Source organism: Cryptomeria japonica, chromosome 2 (genome assembly GCF_030272615.1).
Source record: "Cryptomeria japonica chromosome 2, Sugi_1.0, whole genome shotgun sequence".
In the NCBI taxonomy this organism is placed as follows: domain Eukaryota; kingdom Viridiplantae; phylum Streptophyta; class Pinopsida; order Cupressales; family Cupressaceae; genus Cryptomeria; species Cryptomeria japonica.
This window is the reverse complement of record NC_081406.1, coordinates 561,023,200-561,050,148: the sequence shown is the minus strand read 5'-3', so window position 1 is coordinate 561,050,148 and position 26,949 is coordinate 561,023,200. Positions and strand designations below refer to the sequence as shown.

General features: G+C 36.9%; 1 protein-coding gene across 2 annotated transcripts; it reads left to right on the top strand.

The window, feature by feature from the left end:
* The first annotated feature begins 1,478 nt into the window (after nt 1-1,478).
* LOC131038086 (uncharacterized) lies at nt 1,479-26,021 on the top strand. 2 transcript variants are annotated; one of them, XM_057970393.2, is made up of 10 exons: nt 1,479-1,721; nt 1,801-2,017; nt 2,109-2,349; nt 3,759-3,829; nt 4,828-4,857; nt 24,345-24,422; nt 24,532-24,619; nt 25,461-25,516; nt 25,611-25,688; nt 25,797-26,021. In XM_057970393.2, exons 1-9 carry the CDS (start codon nt 1,620-1,622, stop codon nt 25,682-25,684), a joined length of 957 nt encoding a protein of 318 aa, XP_057826376.2. In that variant the 5' UTR covers nt 1,479-1,619; the 3' UTR covers nt 25,685-25,688; nt 25,797-26,021. The 2 variants fall into 2 exon arrangements, with proteins under 2 accessions (XP_057826376.2, XP_057826377.2); XM_057970394.2 differs by lacking the exon at nt 4,828-4,857 and having other exon boundaries at nt 1,481-1,721.
* Nucleotides 26,022-26,949: the final 928 nt, after the last annotated feature.

Here is a 26,949-nt window from a genome sequence, read left to right as displayed (position 1 = left end):
CAGAACATGTCAAAATCGCCTGCAACTGAAATTGCCTAGGCCAATATCCTCAAGATCCCTTAAATGTCCTGGGTAGCCTACAAGACCATGGAGAAATCAACTAATGACAACATTATACAACATGAGCTAGAAAGGGGACATTACAATCTAAGGGATACCCAACAGTCCTAGACTCTATACCATGCCCTGAGTGGAGAGGTTGATTAGTGAATCCCTGATAGGTGGTCACCTGCCCATCGAGATGGTTCACTTTTCCCCCTCTACAAGTACAATAATGAAGTTTTGAAAACTACTATTTAAATTTCAGGAATTTGAAAATTGCATTCCACGTCAACACTCACGAAATTGGAAATACTGTAATTGTCTTCCACGTTGACAATCTTGAACATTCATATATATCCTTATCATCATTTCTGTAACTTTTATATGGTTTTCGTTTATATTATACTGCTTATGACTACGATTCATTCTTTTTAGTGTGATTTAAGGTCAGGTTTTTGTGTACACGATGCCTAAGATGTATATCTCTGATTGTTAATTAATAACAAAAAAGAAAAGAAAAAAAAGAAGTTAATTTAAATCATTTAGAATTTTTTTACTTTTGACTTTCTCTCGCAAGTAGGCTTGGAATTTGACAACCACCCTTACTTGTCATATAATTTTTTTATGACGATTTTATCATTGCAATGCCTTTCATTTTATGTTTCAAAAAAAATATTGATTGTCAAAAAAAAATTAAATTTAGACAAACTATTAAAAATATTATTTTCTATGACAAAGATAATTTTAAAATTTTTTAATTGTGGTTGTCTACAATTTTGCTTTGCAAAAAGACAATTAAAATGTATGTTTCTTGAGAAGAAATGAAAATCTTTGTCCTTCTATTATTCCTATCAGAGATATGATATCTTATTTAGACAAAAAGAGTGTAAAAAATTAAGAAACAATGACAAATCTTGAATTTACCATGTAAGTTTCTAAGTTCATATTTAAAAATCTTGTTTATGATTAAAAAATAAACTATTCTAAAAAATCATATTAAAATATCATTTCAATTATGACAAGTTTCTAAATTTATATAAAATAATATTTTAAATAATTAAATTAACTAAATTTCTAAAATCATATAAGAAAATAGATACTAAAAATTTATATCAAAATATTATAAAATTAGAAACAACTCTATCCTACTACTATTTCAAAATATTCTAGATAAATTTATATTTTTATAATAAACATTTTAAAATAATATATATACATATTAAAAATTATTATATATATATTTTTCATTTATTAATAATTTGAAGAACCACATGTCAATAAATACCATGTAAAAAATGTCATATACTATCTAAAAGTGAAAAAACGGCCATCAAATTCCAGCCCTCCTCGCAAGTATTTCCTATATCAAATCCTATAATTTAAATTGAATGGCAAATTATTCAAATTGAGAAAATTAAAGGAATCTCTGGATCCTACTCTTAAAAAACAGAGAAAAACGAGGCGCCCAAGGGAGTGAATAAAATATCTGAGGGGAAGATAGCCGTTGGTAGTGCATTAGGCTACCAAGACGGGTTGCTCTGCTCTGCTCTACTCGGCTCGGACAAGAAACGGAAAATATGGCGAAAACGAGGTCTCGTAAATCTCAGGAAACATGCGCTCCTTCAACATCACCCAATGCGTACGAGTCTCTGCGTTTGGCGCGCATTGCAGAGAATCAGGTATTACATTTCTTACTCTTAAAATGGGATGTTGCTGTAAAAATGTTTTGGTTTGAAATTTGATGAGTGGTGTTTACAGGCTCGCATGGCAGCTCTCGGGGTCCAAAAATGCGCGGGAGATCTGAAGTCATTCTTTTCGGTTACGAAATCACCGCGCAGAGAAAATTCCTCCGCTAAGAAAGCAGTGAATGTCACTCCCCTGCGCCGCTCGGAGCGTCTGAAAGACAAACCTCTTCCGATTTCCAACACCACACCGCCCCGCCGATCCAACCGTGTATATTCTTCCTTTACACCAGGTCATGCCATAATAATGCTGGGCAATGCTTTTGTACAGAGATACATCGAAATGCATAGATTTTCTGACTTTTTTCATTCTCTTAACTGTAGACTTGGAAAAGAAGGATTTCTTTGAGCTCGCTGACGATTTCATTAGTACCAAGGGAAGGAGACACTACGCAAGAAATAAGCTGGAGGAGAATGGGGAGGTTAGACCAGCAAATGCGCCGATACCCATGTGTTCACCAGCTCAATTGCAGGTCTCCCCAGAATTACTGGCCCACCGCTGCGACAGCAAGAGCAGAGGGAGCATTTATGATCCCATTCTGGGGTTATGCTGCCATTTTTGCAGGTATTCTATCAGTTCTCATTTACCCAGAATTTGAGGAAAAAATTAGGATAAAAACGAGCTAATTGAGGAAGAGAGCTGTGCCATTTGCTTGCAATTGACATCTTACAGAAACTCAGAAGAATGCCCAACGGAGCCACTATTGGGCTCTTCCCTACACACGAATCCAAATTTACATTCATTTTTATCCAGTGTGTGATGCTTAATCAGTTGATGGACACCCTCTATAAAGGACAAAGAATGATGTCCACCAGGGTAGAGGATCGGCCCTTAGGGCTAGTTAAGGATGAGCTCTACCACGGAAGCAGAAATCTTAGTATATATGGAAAAAACATACTATTCAAGTCTTTTGACGTTTGAGCATGTTATGTTTTTAGCAATAACATAATGTTAATATAGATGACCATTTTACACTCATTTCTGTTAACCAAAAGGAACATCAAAGGATGCTTTAACCATCGCTTATCAATGGATATGCCCATGTTAGGATTCACTAAACCATAGCTTAAGCAAAAGTCAGCTTAACATTATTTGTAACGGTAAAAACCTTAAACCCATACATATGCCTATATATATGTATACAAAAACCAGTCTGAAATCTTTTTGACCACACTCCCATTAATTTGGTAGAAAAGATTGCAAGCACATCGATTCCAGTTGGCCATGTTGTCAAACACATAACTATTTGAGTTCTAAAGCAAAATTAGGAGTTGTCAAAGAGAAAGGATTATCCCGTTCTACCCGACGCAAACAAAAAATGATTCGTCGAGAAGGGACTCAAAACAGACTGTGAGTTAAATAGTCAAGCTGAAGTCATAATCAAACATATTACTTCTTTAACATCCAACTTGGCACCGAAACAAAAAAATGCTAATGTTGTGAATTTTATCTGTTCCATTAGACATCTGCAGGTTGATATTCCTTCCCTACCACCGGAGTTTTTGTTGCTGGTGCCATCAGCTGTCTGCTACCCATCCAAGGGCGCAAAGTATATTAGTAGCTCTCACATGATCCATAATCAAAATAGTTGAAAATCGTTCTGCATAAAATCAAAGAGGTCATCATATAGCCACAAGCAACAATTATTCTAGTCTAGCTAAGCCTGCAGAAAAATGTAAGCGATGATAGAAATCAATATTAGGTGAGTTCAACTAATTGTCACATCTCATCCTAAACTTATCATTTGATATACATCGCTGATGGGGTTGTCTGGTGATTGTCATTCATGAGCATTTCTTATGGTGTAGAAGTAACTTTATGAAGAAGACCCCTATCTTTCATCCCTTGTAGACTAGAAATAATATGGGTTCAAATGTCAAAAATCAATACTTTTGTTCATAAGAGGACGATGGTGTACTGTTCTGTATTTTTTAACTCAGCACTAGACTTTAATTAGTTTTCATGGTGTTCAGGCAGAAGAAACTCTGTGGGGAAGAAGGATGTGAACGCTGTGGCAATCGGGATGGTACACAGGCATGCTTAGGTAAGTTTAACTCTATTAGAATTTTCTATCACTTCATTCCTGAAAGTCTAAATTGTATGAGCATTCAAGTTTTACTCGCATCTTATCTATTTATGAAAGTCTCCAACTGAATGCCCCTTTTTCTTTTATATAATAATGTTTTCTTATTGCCTATAAGTGTATTTATCATTAAAGTGAATATTTGTAGATTAATCCTTGCTGGAATATGTCGTGAATTGTTCCAAGTTTCGACATTTGTTTGATATTAGGCACACTCTTTTTTATTTAAATTTCACTGAGCGAGAACTTTCCTTTTTCTGAAAATTCGTTTGGCTCGAATTGCTTTAGGATCTACTTTTGCTAGCATTCAACCTGTGTCGTACATATGGTAATGCCTGGTATCAACCACTAGGCTACAGCCCCAATGGCATTTTTAAGGTTGGGTTTGAGTGATGAATCTGTTTTCATTTAGAGCTAAATTATAATGGAATTGCTAATTTCTCCATCTTAAGATGTCACATTTGTTTTTAGTTATTTGCTTTAACTTTTTAATCTATTGGCAATAACCATCTTGTCACACTAACAAGCTCATATCCTTCCAGAATTTCAAAAAGAACTCTACCAGAACTTTGCTGGGGGCACTTTTCATTTTCTGGGGTTAGTCGCAGTTCTTATATCTTATAGTCATTTCAAGTATGATGCCATGCAATGCAAGCATGACCAATATTATCCCGACTCCAGACAATGGAGCTTCTTTATCTTAGGTATCTTTTACAAGTTTAATACTCTTTCCACTGGAAAGCTAAAATATGGAATTGCAGGTTTTAACTTTTAGGCCTCTTTCAGTCCTTGTGCATGATGTTTGAGGTTGTGTGTCTCTATGCTGAAATGGTTACAAGTGTATAGATTTGTTTCTGATTATAATATTGTTGGTCTATCATTCAACTGAAACTCTAAATTAGTCTGCTTGAAAACTAGTTTTCTGTGGGAAGATTAACTATTCTGGGTGTTGATGGTAGACATAAAGGTTCTACAGTCAAGGAAATTGAGTGAGTATGCTTCTGGAAATAAGTATGTAAGTTTTGTTTCCATGATATTTCAGTTCACACTTCGTGATCCATCACTAGGACGAGAAACTTTGTTCATCATAATGATGGATCACTTAGGTGACATAGCCAAGTCGACATAGTGACAATTTCTTTATTGTAAGCTCTAATGTTGATTTCAATTTTCATTTTAAGTTTTAATCTTCTGCAAGAAAATAATTCGTTATTCTAGAGAAATCCTTTTTATGTTAGGTTTCTAGATGTTCATATTAGTTATTATGGCACAATAAGAAATGCATTTATGCCTTCATATTGTTGTGCTAGTATTTTTATTTACAGCATATTGGCAAGCATCATAGGTATGAATTCAGTTACACAGTTGTCAGTCCAAATCAGGATTTGTTGGAGTTGGTGCATGACACACATATGTATTCCCATTCGCCTTGCACAAAAAATACTTTGGGTGTGTTCCTGCAGAAAATATCACAGGTAGTTTTTCTCTTAAGGTGGGTTGAAGTTATTTTTTTTTTCTTTCTGTATAAGCTTTACTTGTAGTTTTGGGTGCTCAATTAACTTGGAGGTTGGGTTGAGGGGGTTGAAAAAGTTTTTTCTTTTGATCTTTCCCTCTATTTAGGGCATCTTGGCTATGCATGGTTTGTTCCAAGGGACATGAAATACACTACCTGTAAAGGATGTAACTCATGCAATCAATGTGTGTTTGGGCATCTTTTGGTGTTTTAGCACCTGTTCGATATTATTTCCATGTCTGGCAGAGGCATGCATATGCAAGTGTTTACAAGTGAATACCTTATTTAAAATTGGGGAGCCAAAAGTTTTTATTATAATGCTTGCCCTTAGAAGTCATTTGTGAGAGAAGCAAGCAAGAATTTGAATTTTAAAATGTTGTCTTAAGCTAGACATGGATAAGGTCTGTAAGCTGACTACTGTATCCAAGAAGATCAAGGCTAATTTTTGCATATATGTATAGTTAGTTGAACTTGAGTACAAATTTGATATGTTATGAAGTCCCAAGATTACTTGAATGAGTTGAATCTATTGCTTCCCACAATTGCTGCCCACATTTCCAGAGGAATAAATCTGCTCTAGGGATGGAGCTTGAAGGGGGTTTGATCAGCTCATTGATAGTTCATTGACAGAACGTGAATGATTTAAGGCTGATTACTGAGAGTGGATAATCTCTCCTTCACTTTGAGCTCAGCTAAACCTAGGAGGGTGTTCCTAGAGGTATTCTTAATAGGGATTAATCACAACTGATGATAGACAAATTGAAAGTGCTGTAGTGATTTAAGGCTGATTGCTGAGAGTGGATAATCTCTCCTTCACTTCGAGCTGAGCTAAACCTAGGAGGGTGTTCCTAGAGGTATTCTTAATAGGATTAATAACTGCTGATGAAGGTATACAAAACATGATTCCTTAGGATGATAATTCTTAAGGCTCACCATATATGTTTCCCTAGTTGAATCATTGGATTATGAGGAGCATTCAAACCACTAATCCTACTTCTAGACTACTAGTGAAAGATGCTTTTTGTTTTGTTTGATTGTATGGTGGACCATAAACTTCTAGGACCAATGCCTAATCTATTGGGTTATAGTTACAATATACCTAGAAAAGCAACACTTGGAAATCACAACAAAATATGAGCTATGATAATTCTTAAGGCTCACCATATATGTTTCCCTAGTTGAATCATTGGATTATGAGGAGCATTCAAACCACTAATCCTACTTCTAGACTACCAGTGAAAGATGCTTTTTGTTTTGTTTGATTGTATGGTGGACCATAAACTTCTAGGACCAATGCCTAATCTATTGGGTTATAGTTACAATATACCTAGAAAAGCAACACTTGGAAATCACAACAAAATATGAGCTATGAATATACATACACCATTGATAAGATAGGAAATAATTGAACATTCTTGGTATCCATCCTAGACCATAGAAATCCATATGCTATAAAGAAGAGACCATTTCAAAGCTTGTAACAAATTAAAATGCTACCACATTCATCAAATCTTCATTACAATCATACCAACAAATGTGGCAAGAGGACAACACCCTAAGCTAAATTCCCTTGAATATGCACAAAGCGGACTGTGGAGAAATTTACTGACTAACATTATTTCCAATACAAAAACCTTTGTGTGATTTACAAAACTCGTTGCTTTAAAGGTGATTGACTTGTAGGAGTTGAAACTCTAGACAATCCTTGAAAATTTGTAGTCTCATCAAAATGCAAAAATGATTTACCTTTTGTTTATAGAACAAACTTGTATGTATAGCGCTTCACTTGGTCACTTGGTTGATTGTGGAAATTCAATTGAGAACAATAGTTCATAAATGTGGCGTCCAATACAAGTGAAATCCCATGAAGTTTGTAGGATGGGCAATTTTGAATAGTTGTAAGGACCATTGGGAGTTGGAACTCAACTTGTAATGTCCCCTTATCGGACAGTATATAGATTATGGGATGATTAATGTTTGGATCTTACAATGAACTTAGGTAATTGGAAATGCAATTATATATTTGTTGGTTGAAAATTTTGTACACTTGGGAAAATATACAAAATTGTGGTTTCAACCACAACGTGTGAGTAAAACTCTCCTAATTAAGGGAAGGCTCCCCCTATCTAACTACAACTTTGAAAATAAAATAGGATGGGACAACAATATTTCTTCTTCTTTCAAGAAAGACAATATCCTTTTCTCTTCACAGAAAATGATAGCTATTGGATATAAACAGCAGTAACCACTTTTAAATGAAATGAGAGAAAGGAAATGAAGTTTCCTGAAAGCGCAAAGACTTCCGTCACTTCCTTCAGAACGGGACAGCAATATCAAGCTCAAAGACTTGATTACATGAAGTCCTATCTACCCTTTTCTATACTAATGCTATAAAGGACAAGTTATAACAGCTCAAAGACTGAAATATCTTATTCTTTTCTTCTTAAAACAATGAGAAGTAGTGTAAGCTCAAAGACTCACAGCTATTTCCCACAAAATCTACTTCTAAATTCTGTTTAAGAACAAGTGTAAGAACAAAGACTTACAGCTTTTTCCAATAGAACTTATACTTTAACTAATTTAATCTTCAATACTTGCAGCTCAAAGACTGCAAATCAAATTCGATTAAGCTCTCAAAGAAACACTTGCAAAGAAGGAAATATGGAACACCAACTCAAGAATGTAGCGCAAAGACTCAACGCTTGAGTAATTTTCTTCTATTCCTTTCAATCTTTCAATTTACACATAAAAGCTCAAAGACTTCTTCGCTGCAAATTTGATAGAGTTTTTGCTTATTTTCAAAAAGATAAAAATTACAATAGATCCCCTCAAGTATTTATAGGAGAGGAGTCATGAGAAAAAGGTGGGAGGATCCTAACTAACTTGAGAAATTCTCTCAACTACCAAGACTTATTCAATAACTAATTAAGACTTCAATAACTAACAAAGACTTATTCCAACTACAGTCCTAACTGAACACAACTTGTAGTTGACTTACATGTAATTACAAAAGTGCAAGTAATGAGTTAACTTGCATTTTACAAAAAAATACTTTTACATGTAACTTGTTGAAAGGAAAGCTACAACTAAAGATTACAACAGTGGAAAAATACAACTAAGTGTTGAAAAACACTTAAGTTGTAGCACGTGAAGACACGAATCCTTTAAACTTTTGGATGATCATTTGTAATTCCTCAGGATTCGGTTCATGGGTGTTCTTGGCAACAACCATGGTCTTCACAATAGTGTCATGACACCAGAGCAGTGCAAAGTTGTTTTTATCCAGGATGAACTGGATTTCATGCAAAAAGGCTTGGTGTTTCATCAATATTTGAATTGAAGCGACCGAGAATTGTTCGCTCCTCCACTCATTATGAATCCTCATCTGTAAATCAGCAAGAACTTCTTCTTCTGGAATCAGCTCTCCATCCTGACTTAATATGTGTTGCAAGAAGCCCTTTTACAATGTGAGACAATATCTCGGAAAACTTCACCCCGGAATCTCGTTGCATCACCGATCTCCTCAATGAGGGATTTAAGAACAAGGGCCTTGTTTTCCAGAAGCTCTTCAAATTCCAAGTACATGACCCTGGAAGAGATGATGGCATGCTCCTGTAGAACACTCAACTGTTGTTGAGGCATGGTACGCCAGATTGTCATACTATCTTCAACACTTTCCAGATTCTTCTTGAAAGTATAAGAAGTCTGATCCAGTTTCTCCTCAATGGTTTCCAACTTAGACATCATCTGAAAAATGTTTATTATCACTTGTGCACATAGATCATGAAGTTGATCAACCCAGGAATCCAGTGCTTGTACCTTTTGAGCAACCCTTTCCACTCCATGAATTGATTCTTGGGAACCAGAAGAACCTATGGAGTTACTCCCTTCAGCAACAGGTTTTGTGATTCTATGAACGACTGCCATAAGTTGTCGGTTTTCCTCTTCTAGCTTGTCTTTCTTTGCTAGAAGTTCATCACACTTTTGTACCAACGAAGCTACGAAAAACTGAGCATCATGTTCAATGACTTTATGTGTTTGTTTGCCCAACTCTATCCTTGTAACCTTATAATCAACAGCTGGCATTTCTTCAAATGGCTTATCTGCAATGGGTTCTACAATTTCAACTACCTACCTTCATCTTGTTGCTGTCAATAGTTACTCTGGAGATAGTCTTGGCCTTCTTAGCAACTTTGGATCTGGACTGTTTTAGTTGCTGATAATCAAAGGCATCAGGTGAGATTTCTTGCTTCTTCCTTTTCGGAGTAAAAGAGCTGAGCCATGGAGGTAAAGTCATCAACTCCCCTTCAGTAGCAGTTGTAGGCAAAGGAGAAGCAGTTTTTGTTTGAATCACCGTGGTCATCCTGGGAGGAATATTTGTTTGGATAGTGACCACGGTTTGCTCAGTTACCAATGGGCAAGTAGATTGCCTCATAAACTCTTCAAAATCAGAAGTGGAAGTATCAATTTCTGATAACTGGATGCAAGTAGGAATATCCTCAAGAACTTCCAACACACTCTCTTGTTGATGATTAGGAGGTGGCTCGTATGTTGAAATGGGAATAGCATTATGAGGAGATTCATCCACAAGCAAATCAGGAGGAGAAAGAGGCATCTCAATAGAAACTGGGGGAATGATCTCATGAGGCGAATCTGAAATTGGAAACTTAGGAGCATCATCAGATTGCTGCCCCTCTTCTGAATTACCTAGATCAACCACTTGAACGTGAAATCGTGATTTTTCCTTCCCACGAACTGTTGCTTCCTCAGGAGGAAGCACTACTGCTCGACTAACTCGCAACTTGATCCTTGTGCCTGAAGACGATGCACCTTCCTTGTTGTCAACCTGAATCTCAGATTTACGTCCAAGAGGCCCCGTAGAATCATCTTCTTTCCCAACCTTGATTTTTATGAGTCTAACAACATTACTTTTCAGCCGTGCGTTAGTGTTAGCCAAGATAGGCTGAAATCTCCCAAGGATGGATATGCACTCTTTGTGTGACCATTGGATCAAAGGAAGTGGAGCTTCCTCAACCCTCTGTGAAATGTATTCAGGATCAAGTACATGCCCATCGTCAATCATCCCTTGTGGGATATCCACCAAGTTCAAATCAACAATTTGCTCAACAGTGAGCCTACAGTAATCCATCTTTAGAACCTCGACCTCTGTGCGGAGGTCTACCCAAATGTCTTCAATGTGATGCACGTGCACAAAGGATTTCTTGATCTTCTCCTTCATACCCTTGTAATCAAAATGAGCTCTAGGTTTAAACCTTTTGAGCTTAATTTCCTGCATTTCAGTTTCCATGGCCTTAGCCTTAACAGATGTGACAAGAGAATACCGGCCAATTTTCAATGGGTTTGTGGTAGAGATCCCCATTCCAACCTTGTGTCTAGCAGACTGATGAGTGTGGACAGCCATGATCTGTCTTCCCAACTCCATAAGAATGATTCTATCAGTTGGGTATCTAGGAAGCATATATGGCTGACCACTATAGCATCCAATTCTCACATAGGTGAAGGTGGGGAACTGTAGAAACAAACATCCATACTCGCTCACCCTTTCCCATACCTCATCTGATATCCTTTTGTTCCTCAGAGTTCTGTCAAACTGACACATTAAGTAACCGAAGAATGCATCTTGGATCATAATATTCCCAAACTAGTATAAGTGAGTGACCACCCTTGGTAGAAAGACTTGGAAAATGTCTAAGTGATGCTGCCAAGTATACCAAATATGAGTTCATGTAGAAAGTCATGGTGGAAGGGACTGCTGCAAGTTGTTCACACAAGGCATCGCTGATGACTTCTCCCCATGATATATGATGAGACTGCCTTATGAACATGATGAACTGGTACATCCAGGGCTCAAAAACATTAGAATGCTCAAGGCCCATTATCCTGCTGAGAAGAGTTATGTTGTCTCCTATTTCCCATTTGAAATCACAGCGGTACAACTTAGCCCACCTTGAGAAGGAGGCTCGTGGCTCTTGGATCCACCTGTTGATATGTCGTTTACAATCTTTTTCTCTCTTCACGTAATACTCAGCTGCACTTTCTTTGGAGATTTCCATGTAAACAGGTGCGAGAGGTATTCTGAAGACCTTCTCGATTGTGTCTGCGTCAAGGTGGATTATTGCCTCACCATCATCATTTTTGATGACTCATTTCCTTGTCAAAATGATGGGTGCAAGTGAGGACAAATTCAGGTTCTAGGGAAGCCACCGGGAAAGAAGATGCATGATGGATATGGCTGTCCAATAGCCGCTGCATATTGTTATCTTGTGGATCTTTAACCCTCTTGACAAACTCTGATATATCCACGAGTCCTAATTCTGTGTCTCTGATACGATCCAAAGGGGAAGAAACTTGGGAAGGTGCAACCTCGTTCTGATATTTGTCATATTTGTACTTCATCTTTTTTGGAACTGGAGATGACGACAAATCTGACATTGATTGAAAACCTGGAATACTGTGATGAAGACTTAAAAGTGTTAAGGCAACATCATAGTCAGCTGCAAATAACATTCTTCCTTTGCAAATGGGAAAAACTTCGATTCTTGAACCTCACGATTTTGTGAGAGAAAGAGGGGAAATATATGGAAATGGGAAAAACTTGACTTTGACCAATTTCGGATCTTGGAAATTTTTTTTGCAAGTATACAAGTTGGAAAGAACATACATGCAATCGGATTTTTTAAACCCGAATGCAAGTTCACTTGTAAATTTGCAAATGGAGAAATAGATGGAAAATGAGAATTTGACTTGCGGAAAATGACAAAAATGGAAAGTATGGATATAGGAAACATGAATGGATAGAAATGAGAAAATTCGAGAATGTCATTTTCATGAAAATGGAAAGAACTTTTCAACATGTAATTTGGTTTTTAAAACCCGATTTTGAAAGGGGGGGGGTATTTCACATCTTTTCAACTTGGAATTTTAACAAAAAATGGTTAAATTCTTTAACCATAAGGGAAAAACAAAAATTTCCAGCCAACTTGTAATAGGGATTTAAAATCCCGAATACAAGTAAAGAGGGAAAATGGGGAAGAACAATGCAATTCAAAAATTGCATATCAAGGGGAAAATCTCTCTCACAAAAACCAATTTTTGGGGGGAAGAACAACATATTTACAAAATTACAACTCGAAAGGAAAACTAAGAAAACAAGAAAATAATAAAATGAAACAATAAAGAAAGGAAAACATACCTTGATAAAACTGAAAATGCTTTTCCAAAAATGCAATCAATCTTGGAATGAAGAAGACAAACCAATAAATAGAGAGAATCCACAATGCCAAACCCTAGCCACGTTTTTGCAAAAACGCCTTATGTAGAAAAATGTGGCAGCAAATGCAAGGAAAATGGCATGAAAGATGTTTGAATCTCCTTCAACCCTCAACGCCTTATCATTCCAAGCAAAAACGATTCATAACATTGCTGATTCGTGGCATTCCAAATGGCAAAAAACGTGGTTGTTGTTATAAAGTTAAAAACCAACAATCTTAACCTCCATGTGGCATGAAAGGTGTTTGAAAATGCATGGAAATAGGAAGGAATCCTACACGCCTTCCTACTCCAACAAATTCTCCACAAAATTTTGCTAAAAATCCTCAAAAACGTTTTTTCCTTGCAAATCGGGTTTTTTGGAACCAATAACAAGTTCGAAATGCATAAAACAATGAAAATCGGGTTTTTTGGAGGATATAACAAGTTTAAAATTTCACTTTTTTAACATGTTAGGCAAAATCGGGATTTTTGACCAAATAGCAAGTTTAAAATGTCAAAAATGCACTTTATAAGCAAAATCAGGTTTTTGGAGACAAAGTGCAAGTTTAAAATTGTCACTTTTTCATTTTCAAGGCAAAATTGGGATTTTTTGAGAGAGATGCAAGTTTAAAATCACTTGTAAAGGGGAAATAAAAACCCTATAACAAGTTATAATTTATTTGCACACATGTAATAGGGGTTTAAAATCCCTATTACATGTAAAAACCATTAAAGTAGGGGTTTTTGGAAAGAATTACAAATTTACTTGTAACTTAACCAAAAAGTCCCCATTTTAACTGAAAAAGCCAAAAAACAACAAAGGGGAAATAAAAAGCTAATTACAAGTTTTTATTTTTCAGTAAAGTGCACATGTAATAAGCTAAAAATTTCCCTACAATGACCAAAACAATGGAAATCATTAAAACTTGCAGTTCAAGGAAAATTCTGCACTTGCAGTCAGGGAGAAAAAACCTGAAATTGAAGGAAAGACATAGCAAACGAACCCAGAATGTGACGAAATTCGAAACGTAGTTCGAGGATGGACTGAGGATTAAGCCAGTCCAAGGATTAGTCGAAATTTTGCCTCGAGAAGCGTGCCATAGAGTAATTTTTTTTCATTTTTTTACAAAAATTTCATGTAATGGTCCTTCATTTTTGAAAACAAAAATGAGGACAACAATGTTAAATGATAATGGTTAAGCCACTTGCTGCCTTTGATTTATACAATTAAGATTTACCGAAATGAATTGATATTGATTTGCACAAAGTGCACAATCTTGCCATGACAATATAAATGTGCAATGGACTAGAGGTTGATGTTGCCAATGGTGATATGATTGGCTGTTTCTGATTTGAAATATGTAACATGCACAGTCGGTTACTGCTATTTAGACCTAGGACTGATATTCTGCCGGGTATATAGTGCTGTATCCAATGTGAATAGCCCTTCGATTCAGGCACAGGATATTGGGCCTTTGGCCTGCTCCCCTTGGGCTCTTTCCACTGAAATAAGAAAACAATCCGTAATACAATCAATGCCTAGTGAAAATGGGAACGAATGCCTTCATATATCTTGCAAATGGAATGATAAGTGGTGTTCCAAAAGACATGCCTCATGTCTATTCATCTTCGCCTCCTTTCCTTTATACTGATTGCAGCCTTTCGTGACAATTATTTGTTATTGATTGGACTCCACTAATCGCTGCTTTCATAATTGGTTTGTATATAAGTGATATTTGATCTTTTAATACTAATCGCATCCCGTAGCCTTCTATCAGTTTGTGATAATTCTTCTTTGCTTAATCATTGATGAAGTACATAGTATTTATCCCTATCATTACTGAACTTAATCCTGCTTTTCCTATTTCTTCAAATCGATATTGCCTAGTAATTTTACAAGTCGTTGTCTTAACTCAATACAAGTCGGCATCTCCAATTAATCGTTGCTTAAGGATTTCCATGGTAAATGCCTTGTAAAGATGATTAAATATACTCAATCGATGTTATCTTTCAATCCACCCAATCTGTTATCGATAATGTGCATGCTTGCTGTCCTTAGTCGATTTCTTCTTGCCGGGTGTTGTCCCTCGAGAATTCTTATGGTGATCAATCTTCTTCTAATCATATATCAAGAGTATTGCCTTTATTAGAATCAGAATGCAATGATAACTGAGTTCATGGTTGCTTCCTCTCAATCAGATGTATAGTGCTATGATTAGCTGGCATAGTTATGGCTTTGCTGATGTTGGCTGACTGTTCTTCACAAAGGTGATTACAGAATTCATGATTAAATTGTATATCTTTTTCCTAAATTGGAGACATTAACACAACCATCGCATTAATGACTGTGCATGGTTGTCTTCACCTTCCACTATTAAAATTAATCTGTGCCTTTGAGATGAACAATGGTGTTTAGGTAGGAAAAGTTGCAAGAGTCAAATTGGATCATTAATGGTGTGTTGGGAAGATTTGGGGAGTGGTTGAGGTGAACAGGAGGAATTATGGGGATTAGATGTAGGATGGGAGGTGTTGGATTACATTGTGGGATTAAAGGTTAGGATTGGACATGGGGATGTGTTGATGTGTGTTTTATGCACATAACATTTCAGAATAAAATACCAAGGTAATTTACCCTCTCTTGAACAAAATCACCTCAGATGCTAAGGGTAAGATCAACTAAAATGATTCCAAGGTTTCTACATGTCAAGGTTTCTAAGTGGGTAACTCAATGGTCAATGTGAATTGCTGTGTTCACTTGGGGACTTACACAAATGTTAGGATTATCTTCTTTGATCATGAAATATGCGGAATAGGTTTGTTGATAACTTAGGATTTAACAATGTAGTTCCGGACTTAATTCTTACTAAAACAAAATGGGCAAAAGGAATAGGGTTCAAGAAATCTATTCTAGGCCTAGGAATGTAGGAAATGATGCACAAATTTAGTGGAATCAAACTAGGCAGGGTCTCACAAACAGGTATTGATACAAGCTTAGTGCAATCGTCTAAGGTATACTCAAGGATTTTCAGACTATCACCATCAAACGTTGACACCATCCAAGTTGATGCTTGTCAAGGGACATGTAATAGTTGAAGTTAAGCTTACTCAAATTTCCAGTCGACCACACAAGGCGCACTTACCAATGGCAAGAGGCTAGTGGTATGGAATAAGGATTCCACACAAATACATTCAACAAATCTTTCACTCAATCTAATAAAATAAAAATAAATTCTAATCTAAAAATCTAATCTAACTTGGAGGAATTGAGAACCATGAATGCAAAGACAACATTTGAAGAGCAAAATCACCAACAATTGAACAATTATTTAGATTCAAATAGATGCAACATATACCAACAATTCTACAAAAAACTCTCTTACAAATGAGAGACAAGGAGGTATATATAGTCTCATACAAAATGGATGGCCAAGATTAGTGGAATCAAACTAGGGAGGGTCTCACAAACAGGTATTGATACAAGCTTAGTGAAATTGTCTAAGGTAGGCCTAGGAATGTAGGAAATGATGCACAAATTTAGTGGAATCAAACTAGGCAGGGTCTCACAAACAGGCATTGATACAAGCTTAGTGCAATCGTCTAAGGTATACTCAAGGATTTTCAGACTATTAGCATCAAACGTTGACACCATCCAAGTTGATGCTTGTCAAGGGACGTGTAATAGTTGAAGTTTTACTCAAATTTCCAGTCGACCACACAAGGCGCACTTACCAATGGCAAGAGGCTAGTGGTATTTGAAGTTTTACTCAAATTTCCAGTCGACCACACAAGGCACACTTACCAATGGCATGAGGCTAGTGGTATGGAATAAGGATTCCACACAAATACATTCAACAAATCTTTCACTCAATCTAATAAACATAAAAATAAATTCTAATCTAAAAATCTAATCTAACTTGGAGGAATTGAGAACCATGAATGCAAAGACAACATTTGAAGAGCAAAATCACCAACAATTGAACAATGATTTAGATTCAAATAGATGCAACATATACCAACAATTCTACAAAAACTCTCTTACAAATGAGAGACAAGGAGGTATATATAGTCTCATACAAAATGGATGGCCAAGATTAAAACTAAATCAAGGGCCAAGATCATGCCAATAAAACCCTAGAATTGCCCTAATTAGGGTTTACATAAAAATGGGTTCCACCAAATATGGCCCAATTGAAAGATACCTAGTCATCAAATAGGGAATCTTCTAGAAGATTCTTCCCTGCATCTCTCTCTCTCTCTCCTAGCATACTCCAAGAATCTAGCCAATACAAAATCTAACTCTTCCATGGAAATGCTAGGTAAGGTATCTTGCTGCAAATCAATCATGTTCAATAAATCTGAGCAAGCGTCCAAAGTGTTCTCCCAATCTGGCATGAGCTTTTGCGAACTATGAACATGAATTAACAAAGAGACCAAATCATCCATCTGACTCTTCTTCAAAGAGTCCAATTGACAAAAATACATAAGTTTCATCTTGTCTCTTAATTCAGCTAATTGTAAACCACTAGCATCACTAACATCAACACCCAATAATTCCTCAATTGAGGCAAGGATCTTCATCTAAATGTCCTGAATCAATCCTTCCATGTCTGTACAACTCAACTGGGCGCTCTCATAAGTTGATTTCTTCACGGCCAATGAACAATACCAGCCATGGAAATCGTACTTGTCTCCACTATGCACAATGCTCTCGCTGATCAACGTGGACTTGGGAATCTTCTTCAAAGCTTTGAGGCGTGGAATAGTCTTTTCTTGAATAGGTCGGAATTCTTCCCAAACTCCCTCCAAATACAGAATTCTAAACATGAACCCTGTTGTCCTATCATATGCCTGGACAAACTTAGTAAGGAAATCATTTGCCTGTTTTCTTGCACTCTCAATCCACTTCTACACCTCTGAGAGTGTATCTTTTGATGCCTCATAGTGTAAATGTAGTCCATGATCAACCGCAATAGGGGAAATAAGGGTGGGATTCTCACGCCTTATCCCCGCAATATATTCTTTAAGTCTGATATACTCTTCTCTGTACTTCTCCTTCTCTTCAATTTCTCTATCTAACCTTGCGCTGATCGCCCTAAGGTTATCACCAATCTCCTGAAACTCTTGCTCTCTTGTAGTACAGCCAAGGGCAATTGAAGTAATCTGGAAATCCATAGGAGTAGCAATGTCCGCTGTCACACCTCCAATAGGAACAACCACTTGCGCAATCCGCATTCCTGTCTCATCTCTAGCTATGTGCAACAAAATCTCAACTCTCTTGGTTTCTTTCTCCTTATTGCTCCTAGCTAAGTAGTCATCAATGTTATCAATAAGCTGTACCTCTATCATTTTCTTACTCTTTTCCATATTTTCATCAGCTAATCAGGAATAGCGGATATCTCCATACCATCATCGAGACGCATATCTTGATCAAGCCCTCTCGATGCCAAGATAACATCATCATCATCATCAGGAGTACTCCTGGTCAAATCATCTATCTCATTTCCCAAACTAATTCAAAAGGACAGCAGGGGATCCCGGTTGATCATCATTCTCATTTGGTGGAGCAGATGTTGCTGTGGCATGTAAATCCTGAATATTCTCCGGTAGTATCACTATGTTGGAACATTGCTGGGTCTCCTTATTCTGTTCTGTTATTTTAACTTCCTTAATTGATGAGACACCGAGAGGGGGTGAAGGAATGATAGTCTTTTGTTTTTTCTTCTTGATCTCTTCAATCTTCTTCCCTTTGGCCTTGACTCCTCCTAGCATGTTTTTCCTTCTCTTGGGAGCTTGACTCTCTTCATCTGCATGAATCCTAACATCACTAATAGTTCTCTAATCATCTTCGGAAGTAGATTCTTCCGGCTTCATCTTTTCATAAGTGAAGGAAACGCCCATGTCAACTAACTTATTCATCTAAATATCCACCCATGTACGGGAGAAACTCAAGACCTCTCTCATCAATATCTTTAAATCTATCTCTTCTGATTCTGACCAATTAGGCAATAAGATCGCCTTCTTCATTTCATTTTCATACTGTGGATGCATATGATCCCTGTCATCTAACACCTAATCAGGAATGAGAAGTCCACATTCTAGACCACATCCATCTCTTCACTGCCTGCTCGTCCATCAAGTTGGCCCAATAATCTTCTGTCTGTCTTGTGGATGAACTTCTCTCCTCCGATCCTTCCAACTTTCTCATCTGGATCAAATCTTTCTCTTTTCTTGAAGGTTGCAAATCAAGAGAATGCAAGCTCCTCACTCGCAGTGGTGGCGGCTAAGGCAGACTGACAAACCTCCAACGTCTTCCCAACTGAAATAGGGAATGCCATGCATGTCCTATGCTTCTCTTTCTAAATGGAATCAAACTCTAGAAGTTGTCTCACCACTTCCAACAAGATCATTTTGTCAGAAGGATACCTAGGAAGCTTGTAGGGTTCGGATTGAAACCCATGAATCCTAAGGTACGTGAAAGTGGGAAACTGAATATACCATGATCCATATTTCTCTATTAGCTCTGTTGCCTCCTTGGACAACCTCCTGTGGATTCCGCCCTGCAGCATCCGCGTGACACATTGTGAACACAACATTCACTTTTATAATCTGCAATTCTATACATGTTCAGTTGAGGATAGCACTCATAACTCCTAAATTGTCCTTGCCCATTCCCGACTTCACCTCTGCAAATCAGTTTGATAACAACAAGTAGAATGGCGGATTTCACCCAAGGAAAAATCGCTAAACTCAAAATCGCCAAAAAATTGGAGGAAAGTCGCCAAACATGAAAGTTGCCAATCTAGAGAAAAACCGCCATTTCCAAAAAAATAAAAAATCTGAATAGAATGGCAGTGATACACTTCAATGGCAGCGATGGAGTGATTTGCCAAGCTGGAAAAATGGAGGAAACATAAGTTTTCAATCAACCTCTTCACCAAAACACTTCATCAAAAATCGCCAATAAGGGAGAAAATCGCCCTTGCATGGAAACACCTGTCAAACTTAATAATAAAATAATGCTAGACTTCTCTCTATTTGAACTCACTTTCATCATCAAATTTCACCACACAAGCAATGTGGGATAAAACACTTGTTCTTATACTTGCTTGGGTGAAACCGATTTGCTTCTAGAAGGATAAAACATTAAATGCTTATTGCAAATCATTTAATTGTTTTTTTAAATTTATTAAATAATCGTTGCTTTATTAAAAACAATTAAAACAAGGCTCACTTTATTAAAATATTGCAATTTGAGCCACTTGGGAAAATCAATCCAAGTAGGGATTTAAAAATCCCATCAAATTCATTTAAAACGTCAAAATATTCCCCATAAGGGAAAATCTATCTTTGTATGGACAAAATTTCCCAACAAAATCCGTCAAAATGCACACAAAATGGGGCTAGGGGAAAATTGACCTTAGTCTGGATGAAAATCTGGACTTAAAAATCACTTCATTCACTCAAACTACCCCTCGGTGGAAAATCGACCTCAGTTTGGATAAAAATCCAGACTCAAAATCATCAAAAATGCTCCCAGTGGAAAATTGCCTTTAATCTGGACTAAGAGTCTGCACAAAAATCCTCAAAACTTGTCACAAAAGACTTGGTGGAAAATCGACCCAAGTGTGGAATGTCATCCGCAATTCCATCCATACTTCCCTGGTGGAAAAACGTGGGTAGTCAGGACAAATCCTGACACTTAGTCAAAATTTAATGCATCCAGGGGAAAACGACCCTAGTATGGATTCGCAGTGGTGGAAAAATGAAGCAAGCCTGGATTCCAAGGGAAATCCATGTCCAGTTTGGATTCTGAGATGGGAAAACCACAGGTAGTCAGGAATGTGAGGGGAAAAGCACCTCTAGTATGGAATATAGACCTTTTAACCCTTAGGATATGGATTTTCATCCGGAAAATGATGATTTTTCCACTCAGAATCACTTAGAAACTTCGAAACTTAATAAAACTCAACTAGACTTGGGCGAATTTATCAAAAATTGGAGCATAACACAAGAAAAACTATCGGGATAAAGTGTGCAATCAACTTGAATAACTCTGTAGGAGCGAGAAAACAACTCCAAAACGTCTAAAAACACCTTAGCACTTAAAATCACCGATGAGGACATTTAAAAACACGTTACCACTCCAAAGGGGTCAACACTTAGACAAAACTAGGACCATTAAAAAAAAATCTCAATTTTACGCGCTTGATCCTATAACTTCAAAACCCTAAACGACACTAGGCATGATCAAAACTCTGAGATTTGAGCACGGGAAACACAAAATTGCCCACTAAGCAGCCAAAACCCTAACCTAATAACGCAGAAAGCAGGAAAAGAGGGGGTCCTCGTTAGCAATGGGGCGATGTGTGAAAAGGTCACAATAGGATGGTAGTCCAAAAGTCCATCAAAACTCCATAGAAGGATGAAGTGAGCAAATGAAGCCCATTGGAAGAAATATGAGGAAAAGAAGGAAAACTGGAGGTCAGGATGGGATGTCTGCATGGAAGTCTAGAAGTCAGCTTGAACTTTGCATAAGAGAAAACATATGACAAAAGGATTGGAAACCTTTGTAGGATTCAATGCAGAACTAGACGAATCTTAGAAGTTAGCTTGAACTTAACACAAGAAGAAACAAATGACAAAAACATTGGAACACTTTGTGGGAATTTGATGTGGCGATGTGTGAAAAGGTCACAACAGGATGGTAGTCCAAAAGTCCATCAAAACTCCATAGAAGGATGAAGTGAGCAAATGAAGCCCATTGGAAGAAATATGAGGAAAAGAAGGAAAACTGGAGGTCAGGATGGGATGTCTGCATGGAAGTCTAGAAGTCAGCTTGAACTTTGCATAAGAGAAAACATATGACAAAAGGATTGGAAACCTTTGTAGGATTCAATGCAGAACTAGACGAATCTTAGAAGTTAGCTTGAACTTAACACAAGAAGAAACAAATGACAAAAACATTCGAACACTTTGTAGGAATTTGATGTGGAATTGGAGGTCAGAAATGGAAGTAGAACTGGATGATGTTCAGATGTCCACTAGAGCTTGTCGATGATTTTGAAAAATTTGAAACTCTGTTGGCATTTTGGTAGGGTCACAAACTTAGAAAATCTTTGACACTTTTTGTTGGCATTTCAAAGAGTTTTAGAACCCTTGAAAATGTGTGGCGGTAAGTGGAAAGAAAGAGAACTTGTTGAGGTTGTTAGCGAAGTTTTGAAAATTTTGACAAAGTTTGGATATCCTCGATGTTGCTATGGGAATTGGTGCAGGAAAACCATGCAGAATTGACGAAGGGAAGTGTGGAGGTAGAATTGGAGGAAGTCCAAAGGTGCAAAAGGAATTCCGCAAAAAGGAAAGCTGGAAAGAACATAGGTATTTTGAGTGGAGAAGGATCAAAGGGCAGGAGGGAGGAAGAAGGAAATGGAAGAAAATCGGATGAAATTAGAAAGTCTGCAAAGGGTAACAAAGTGCAAGTATGAAAGGCACAACTTGAAATTGGTAGCAAAGAAGGATCAGAGGTTGGGAGGACGAAGGGAATGGAAAAAGTCCAAATGAACTCCGAAAGTTGACGAATGGGAACAAAGCACAAGGATGAAAGGCGAAACTTGACTAGAGGTCAAGAGGAAAGGCGCAAGAGAATAGGAGAATGTGGGGATGCAGAAGAGGACGGTAGACATAAGTTTGGATGTCCATCAAAAACCCACAAATAGGTGAAACAAAGGAAAATGAAGGAATGAAAGGACCTGAAGACTTAGTAGAATTTCTATGTGGGACTTGAGACTAATACAGGAGGTAGGACAATCAGAAGAAGTTGGGTAGTCCATTGAAACTCCACAACCCCACAAAAACTGCAAAAATGACGAGGTTGGGAGGACGAAGGAAATGGAAAAGGTCCAAATGAACTCCGAAAGTTGATGAATGGGAACAAAGCACAAGGATGAAAGCCGAAACTTGACTAGAGGTCAAGAGGAAAGGAGCAAGAGAATAGGAGAATGTGGGGATGGAGAAGAGGACGGTAGACATAAGTTTGGATGTCCATCAAAAACCCACAAATTGGTGAAAGACATAAGTTTGGATGTCCATCAAAAACCCACAAATAGGTGAAACAAAGGAAAATGAAGGAATGAAAGGACCTGAAGACTTAGTAGAATTTCTATGTGGGACTTGAGATTAATACAAGAGGTAGGACAATCAGAAGAAGTTGGGCAGTCCATTGAAACTCCACAAAAACTGCAAAAATGACTAAAACCTTCTCAGTCCATTGAAACTCCACAAAAACTGCAAAAATGACTAAAACCTTCTCAGACCAAGAAATTTCCTGGATTTTTGTAACTTCTATAGCACATGGTAGGAACATGAGGAATTATGAGGAAGAACAGTTAAGGAGTTTTGACCAAGGGGGGACCCATTCAAAGTCTTCTCACATTGGTTGTTATAGATGATGGGCAAAATGAGGCCTAATGCACAAGGTGGCTAGGACTCAAACAATTTTTTGCACTTTCAGATTGAGTCCCAACTGATTCCATTCTCTTAAGAGAGAAGGGATCCTTTTGAGCTTGGTCATGGAGTTTGAAACTTACAATAGCACTGTAGTGTAGCCTTCTTATGTACATTTTTTATAATCATGCCTTTTTTTCTCTGTTGATGTGTCACCTAAATGTCCAAATGTGAATGCATGGATTGGAACGCTAGTTTGTTTGATTAATGAAGTTTGGTAGATATATATATAATATGATTGTTTAATAATTTAATCGTATTCAAATGACTACTTGTGATTTATTGACTTGTCCAAATTTGGTTCCCTAAGTATTTTCTTGCAAAGTAAGGGTTTGATACAGACAAGCTTTTAGTTTGTTAAGAATCTGTGTATACTGGTACTTTAACAAAACCTAACACTAGAGAGTTGCCTTCTATGCATTATGAGGCAAGATTGCACATGATACACATGCATGGATGCCTTGCCGCGAGTTCACATTGAGGTGCATGTCATCTGAATGAATAGGCTATTCAGAAACTTTAATAAGTGTTGTAAATGTGATCACACTCAACTGCAGGTCTTGGGCATTCTAAGTAGTATGTCACTTCTAACTTTTGATGTCCCAACATCAACATTTAGCAAGCCAAACAATATATGTTTTGTCAATAGACAATTCTTTTATTTGAAATTTTGTTCTTGACTATTATTTCCTACATAAATCATATTTCAGTGCTTATCGAACCCTTAGAAACTGGTCCTGAAGTAGCACACACAGCATTTGTGTTAATTATTAATGAAACATGAAAGCATGCTGTAATGCATATTCTAAAATAGTTCTGCATGGTAATCAAGTTCAGAGAACTCAAAAGGATAGAGGGAGTTACCTGGAAATGTTTTTCTGAGGTTCTGCAGTGTTTTTCCTGTGTTAGGAGGATGTTTGTGTCTACAGACTAGACTGATAATGTTAGCTTTCTCTATCATGTGAGGGTTTGATAGTCATCTGTTTAATTTATTGTTCTCTCTTATTTCTAATTGGCACTTTTATAATCTCTGGAGTTTCCAGGTTAACCTCCATGCAATTCTAACATTATTAGAGTTCTAACATTAACTGATATACTGGAAATGTTACTACTTATATAACTGTTGTAAAATTAAATGTATGTTATCAATCATAAATAACAATCATGAAATTTTGGTGTCCATGATGGCAGGCAAAACAGATTGCTCAGTATGCCATTCAAGTACAGGTGTATTTTGTCGAGCCTGCTTGAAAATTCGTTATGGGGAAGGTGTGATAGAAACTGTATGCATAATCTCTTATGTTTTTGTTTAGTTAAGGTGTTTTTAAGGTACATGCTATATTGAAAGATACAATCCTGAGAGACTGGATGATGGCAGATATTGAGGAGGTGAGGAAAAATAAAAAGTGGATGTGTCCTCACTGCTCAGAAGAGAAAGGCACTAATCCATACTGGATCTGTAACAGGTACCATCAGAGTTTTGCACTCTAAATTCCTTTTGCCAAGTAATTATTCTTCAAGATTATGTCTTTTTGCTTTCAAGAACTTAGATGGAGGATGAGATAGAAGCATGTACAAAATATATTGCTCCCCATCCCAAAATTTTGCTGTTCCAAAGAACTGCCACATCAGTGTCATCTGGTTAAAATATAACAGAGGAAACATAGATGTTGAGTTGGAATATGTTATAAATGAATAATATCAGACCTGCCATGTGAACCTGTGTTGGTGTAGCAAGTGTTGTTTCAGTGCACCACATCAATACTGCTTAATCAACATGGTCTTGATGTGGACATTTTGTTCAAATAAGTGCATTGAGGCAGTCATCGAAGGTTCTGGCACATATTTTTGAAATTGAAGATTGCACGCTCCTTGTCAGAACTGTTAATGTTTTGCATGCTCCTTGTCTGTAGTATAGCTTTATCAGGAGTCTCATTTGTTTTCAACATCTTAAACAAATAAGGCAAGCTTAAAACAGCAGCAGCTGGCTTAAACATACCATAATTGTGACTACAAATTTGTTTCATTTATAATGGCATGGTTAAGGGGAAAACACAGAAATATGACTTGGATCAGCTTATAGTTTGTCAACTTGCATAGTGGAGCATTGTGTTAGACAAGGAGTAACCTGTTTGACTTGTGGTCTGTGCTGTATATATGTTTTTTACTGTAAGCACTATATATAGCTTGTTTTCTAATCAAACCAATGCCCATAGGCTGAGGGCTTTAAGGCCTTTTGGGTTTTATTTATTGACTAAATTTGAACCTGTTCTGCATATAAACAAAATATTTTCCATTTTGATACAGCTCTTTCTGTCTGAAGAAGCGCAATATTCCACCCACTGGCATTGCGATATTTACAGGTGAAGCTTTCTTCTGTAGATCTCTAGTTGTTTCTAAGCTAATGTATCTTATGTGTTACTGACTTATCACATTTGAAAATTATGTTGTTGACAGCCCGGGAGATGGGATATGAATCTGTAGCACACTATCTTGTTGACGTATTGAAGAAGAGAGGCTTCTCTGGGTAACATGGTAACTAACTCTTTCTAAACAATTTCAGAATTCCCATTTCAACTGTGGTGTTTTTTTTGTAAGTTTTTCTATCCATCTAATCTGTAAGAGGATATATCTTGTATGCAGATGCTCTAAACTCTCTATTTACACAGGAAGTTCAGATATCAACTTAATGTGACAAAGTTTATACCAATTAATTGAATGGTTTGATTTGTCTATGCCTTTATGCATAGTCCATTCAAATTGTACAGGCCTATACTCTGGAAAGTTATAGGCTATATATAATGTTGCAATTGTAACCCTGTATGATTAAAACTTTTCAGGTTTATAAGGTATCTTTACTTCAAGTCATTCTACTTATGCGCTCTGTTATTTTTTATGTTTTATACACAAATTATAAAAATGTGAAAAAAGAGCCCCATGATGAAAACGAAGTGCCATTACAACCCAACACAATTCATGCCATAACTTGAAAATTAAAAGCCAGGATGCGAAATTCTTTTTCCAGTAGCAGACCGCATCTGAACTTTCTCATGAAGTATTAATATTCCCTACATCAACCTTTAAAATGCTCATTACTTTTGTTATATGTTGTTATACTTTAATTTCCTATGTGTGCTCTGGAGCAAACTATTCTATCGAGTTAGTCACCATGAACATTTATGCAGAGTGGAATAATAATTTGATTGGTAAAGTAAAATGCCCTGCTCACAGTTTCATTTATTCGGGGCCGTTGGATGGCTTCATCTATTTGGGTAGACTGAATGCTGAATTTTTACCCAATTTAACACTTTTTCATGTTTTGAAGGATGGGGAACTCTTCTTTAAAAGCCTATATTATTTCACAACTTGATCTAATCCCATATGACAGTAAAAGGGTAGTTGTATGAATGGGCTTTCCATAAAGACCAGATATCGCAAAGATCTTTTAAGGACATTGTAGATCATAAGGTGTCAAGAGGTTCTCTGACGTCCTCTTGCATAATCTTCTGATTTACATTTTTTGCAAGATGACAATTTGCACAAATGTCAAGGGCGTTCTACCATCTCTTTGAATAATGTTCAAATTTCCAAAATAGTTGTTTTAGTAATTAGTAAACAATGGTTGAGAAATAATATAAATAACTGAATGTCGATAGAAAGGTTGCCCTTTACGTTCAAATTTCTTAGCCAATAGTTTGCCCACAGTTCTTATTATCTCACTATAATAAAAGCTAGGTGTTATGAAAATTGGGTCAATTTAAGAAGACATGTGTTGAGTCACCCAGGAGACTTGCCG